We start from the raw sequence: 3,584 nt of genomic DNA, 5'->3' as shown, positions 1-3,584 counted from the left end.
ATTCATCAGTTAAATTTGTATTTTTATTTTGTTGGAATTCTTTAGAATAATTGAGAGGAGGGTAAATCAGTTATCCAAGATCTAGATGTACAATTAAAACTCTTCACAATTTAGTGAATCTACATCCTTAAAATATTTTCATCTTGCATACATCAATCAGATTATGCAATCACTCAAACTTGTAGGTTACTGTGAAATCAACTTTGCCAAAATGTAAAAATGAAACATAATAGGCTCAATAACACGTTTGACACAAAGTGTAGAATTGGAGACCCCACGAATCATTTGTTTTTATGATCTCTAATAACAAAAATTGTGCCTAAAATACCAGTATTTCCATGTGACATGCCATCAAAATTCAATTTCACAAATAGGATATGTGAAGGGTACCAATGAATTTCCTTCCTATTAACATTGAATTTAATTGATTGAAGCATTGAACCACACAAAGAAATTTTAATATTGTTCTAAAATTTAATCAATTTTGCATCCTAGAATAAAAGACTTGATAGTTAAGAAGCTTTGTTATGAGAAAGTGAACATTCAAAAGCTTTGTTATAAGAAAGTGAACATTAAGAAGCTTTGTTATATGTCAATCCAATGTAAACAAGAATTAGAGGATACTAGATTCCTTGTTCCTAAATTGCCCCATAAGGAAGCAACACTTAAAAGTAAGGAATTTTGAAGTAATGAGATATAAATATTAAGATGGAGTGTCAACATTGAAAGCTAATATAACGATAGAAATTCTCAAGTCAAAATTTCAAAGGACTAGTGGGGATAATCATGCACTCTGAATACGAGGAGTAATGTCAAATGTCTTGGGCATATTTCCAAATGTCTCGATGCCTTGGTAGCAAATCATTAGCAATGAAAGGGGAAAGATGTTTAGGTCGGTAGGTGTTGTGGACATTTTTACTGGTGGCCGAGAAAACGTTATTAGTCGACACAACATGTCAACACTTCCCCATCACTGTGCAAATTAGGGAGAGGTGACAATAAAAGCTAAAGCCACCGCCAATGTTTGAATATATATACTTTTAGTACAATTTGTTGAACATTTGTATGTCAAAGAGAGTTTTCAGATTCAATTCTTAATGAATCTAGGGATATGTACCTCTTATTTACAGGAAAATTAGATATATACTACATATGAAATATCATTTACTCCCAAATTATTCAAGTTAAAAACAATTATAATTGCATGTCATGCTTCATATTTTTCATTGTCAACTACTATCATTGTGAATGAAATCTGAGCTAGACATCTAGAAAGTTGAAAAGGCACCTAGGAGCGTATGTACGCAATATTGTGCGAAATCTCTGACCGAAAATGCTTATAAATATGTGCAACTTTGGTTTGTGACTCATATTGCCAATCTCTCTTTTACTTGTGCTTCTTGAGGCTAAGAAAGATTGCAGATTGGACGAACAAATGGCTTCTGGTAAGGCAGTGGCAGGTGCACTTATTTTAGCACTTTGGGGCATTATAAGTAGTGTTCCTGTGAGGGGTACGTATATTTCTTTGTCCATTGTTTTCGTTATGAGATTATCTGAATTGATTGTATTTAGAATCGTTCATTATAATGTTTAAAACTACTGTAAAATGTAATCATCTCTTCGAGAAATAAATGTTTCGAGTATTCTTTTAAAATGGTTATTTGTGGTAGAATCCTAAAGATGATTTAGCATGTGCAGGTGAAGGAGGTGTTGTATGCGAGAAGCTTCCAGTAGAGATGTGTGCTTTCTCTGTGTCATCATCTGGAGCTCGGTGTGTACTCGAAAAGAATTACTCCTTTGTCCCCTCCTCACAGAAATCATCAGTCGAATACCAATGCCAGGCAAATACATACATTCTCTTACAATACCACACTTTTTTTTCTCTTTCATTCTTTCTTTTCTAAGGATAGTTTTATTGAATAAGGAATGAGTGGTTTATGTGAAATAATTTTAAAGTCATCCAGCGTAATGGCGGAGAAAATGGTTGAATGGATTGAGAGAATGAGTGTTGGCATGTCAACTGATGGTCTGTCTCAAAATTGTCACTTCGCCTCCAAATTGTGCTCAGACAAGTGCCAAAACAGTTGTCCTAATATTGTCAATCTATACCTCAATTTTGCTGCAGGAGAAGGTATGTGTCCCATTAATTTTTCTTCTCTGTTCTTTATTTCTTGGGAAATAGTTATGATTTTTAATTAAGCACATGATAACAAGAGTACAATGGCAAGAGCATATTTACCTCACCTTTGCGAGGCTTACAAAGCACGAAACAGGAGAATGATCTTGCTAAAGCATTTGCACCTGCTCCTTACTAGAACATATATACGGCATTGCAAATACTATTATCTTTAATCAGTGGTATCGTTTTCATTCAAAGATATTGTGAAATCTATGTATTTAAGATTTCTCTTTCTGTAGATCTTGTAACGTCAGGCATTCTAGCTATGGATCTGTTTGTTCGACTTCAATCGGTCTGGCTAATACTGTATGCTGATGTTATAAGTTGAGAAGACACTTTTTAGTCTAGAAGTCTACATTTAGTGTGTGATTTAATCCATTTGATTGAAAGCAGTCTACTACGGTATGCAGAAATGGTATTTTCTCTTTTATAGCCTTGTTTGGAATCAAATACTATCTTAAATAAAAGGCAATTGATGATGACTACATTCATAGCACGATTTTTGAACACAGCACTGATATTATTGTCAGTTTCATACACAGCAATCATTTACCTATGATCAGGACTCTATTTTTTGGCAACAAGAAAAAAAGGATTAGACTTTAAAGATATCTCAGTAATTCGTTTATAAGCAAGTCATTTACCTCTCCTCTTTGTCGTTTACGCAATTCGATCCACTAGAATGAGATAAACAAGATGTTAGAGTCGCAATGAACTGATATCGGAAATAAAAGGATCTGAGAAATAAAATTATTTATACCAAAAGTGATGGAGGTGGATAGAGTGGATCAAAGACAAACATGAATGCAATGATAAACATTCAAATCAATAAGCAAAACACAAATACATCAAGCTATGCTACAACACTTCATATTCATTAATGTACCTGAAATCTATTACAAATCCTTAGAATGCTACAGCATTCCATCCACTCATGATTCACAATGAGAAACCCAAAATGGGCTCTACTGATCCACCATGATCAGATAAACATCTGACACTAAAATCCTTACATAATGCCTCTATTTATAGAGGTCTAAGAACTCTCTAGACTACAGACCAAACATATTACACATGCTATAATTTATTATAATATTACATATATTAAAACATAGGCGGCTATATTTGTGGGCTGAAATGGCTATTTATTGTGGATGGTTTCATTGTGGGCTGGACGGCTAAGTTGGACTGTTATGGACGGCTCATTGTCTGCTATGTAATTTATTAAGGACGATGCTGGGTTGGGCTGCTGACAATAGTTGTTGGATAGAAATTAATTCTTCCAACACTCCCCCTTAATTTCTGTCACTAATGCTACTGCATTTATATTGTTTTCCCTCATTATAATTATTTCGGGTTTTATGGCTTACCCCTAACCAATGCAATTCTGAAGTGGTTCCAAGCT

At 34.1% G+C, this 3,584-nt stretch overlaps 1 protein-coding gene across 1 annotated transcript; it reads left to right on the top strand.

Annotated features, from left to right (window-relative positions):
* Positions 1 to 1,435: 1,435 nt before the first annotated feature.
* On the top strand, positions 1,436 to 2,507 carry LOC149550043 (uncharacterized). Its single transcript, XM_089794416.1, has 4 exons — positions 1,436 to 1,511; positions 1,699 to 1,841; positions 1,957 to 2,131; positions 2,419 to 2,507. Exons 1-4 carry the CDS (start codon positions 1,436 to 1,438, stop codon positions 2,505 to 2,507), a joined length of 483 nt encoding a protein of 160 aa, XP_089650542.1.
* The last annotated feature ends 1,077 nt before the right edge of the window (positions 2,508 to 3,584 follow it).

This window comes from Cupressus sempervirens, chromosome 7 (assembly GCF_028749045.1).
Source record: "Cupressus sempervirens isolate cs-2001-9-10 chromosome 7, ASM2874904v1, whole genome shotgun sequence".
In the NCBI taxonomy this organism is placed as follows: Eukaryota; Viridiplantae; Streptophyta; class Pinopsida; order Cupressales; family Cupressaceae; genus Cupressus; species Cupressus sempervirens.
Note: the sequence above shows the minus strand (reverse complement) of the source record. Positions and strands in the feature narration are given on the sequence as shown.

Excerpts from the sequence above, each read along its gene's own strand:
- LOC149550043 (XM_089794416.1), top strand. The coding sequence starts at position 1,436 with ATGGCTTCTGGTAAGGCAGTGGCAGGTGCACTTATTTTAGCACTTTGG. Across the intron at positions 1,512-1,698 it reads AAGTAGTGTTCCTGTGAGGG|GTGAAGGAGGTGTTGTATGC; the intron begins GTACGTATATTT and ends TAGCATGTGCAG. Across the intron at positions 2,132-2,418 it reads CAATTTTGCTGCAGGAGAAG|ATCTTGTAACGTCAGGCATT; the intron begins GTATGTGTCCCA and ends CTCTTTCTGTAG.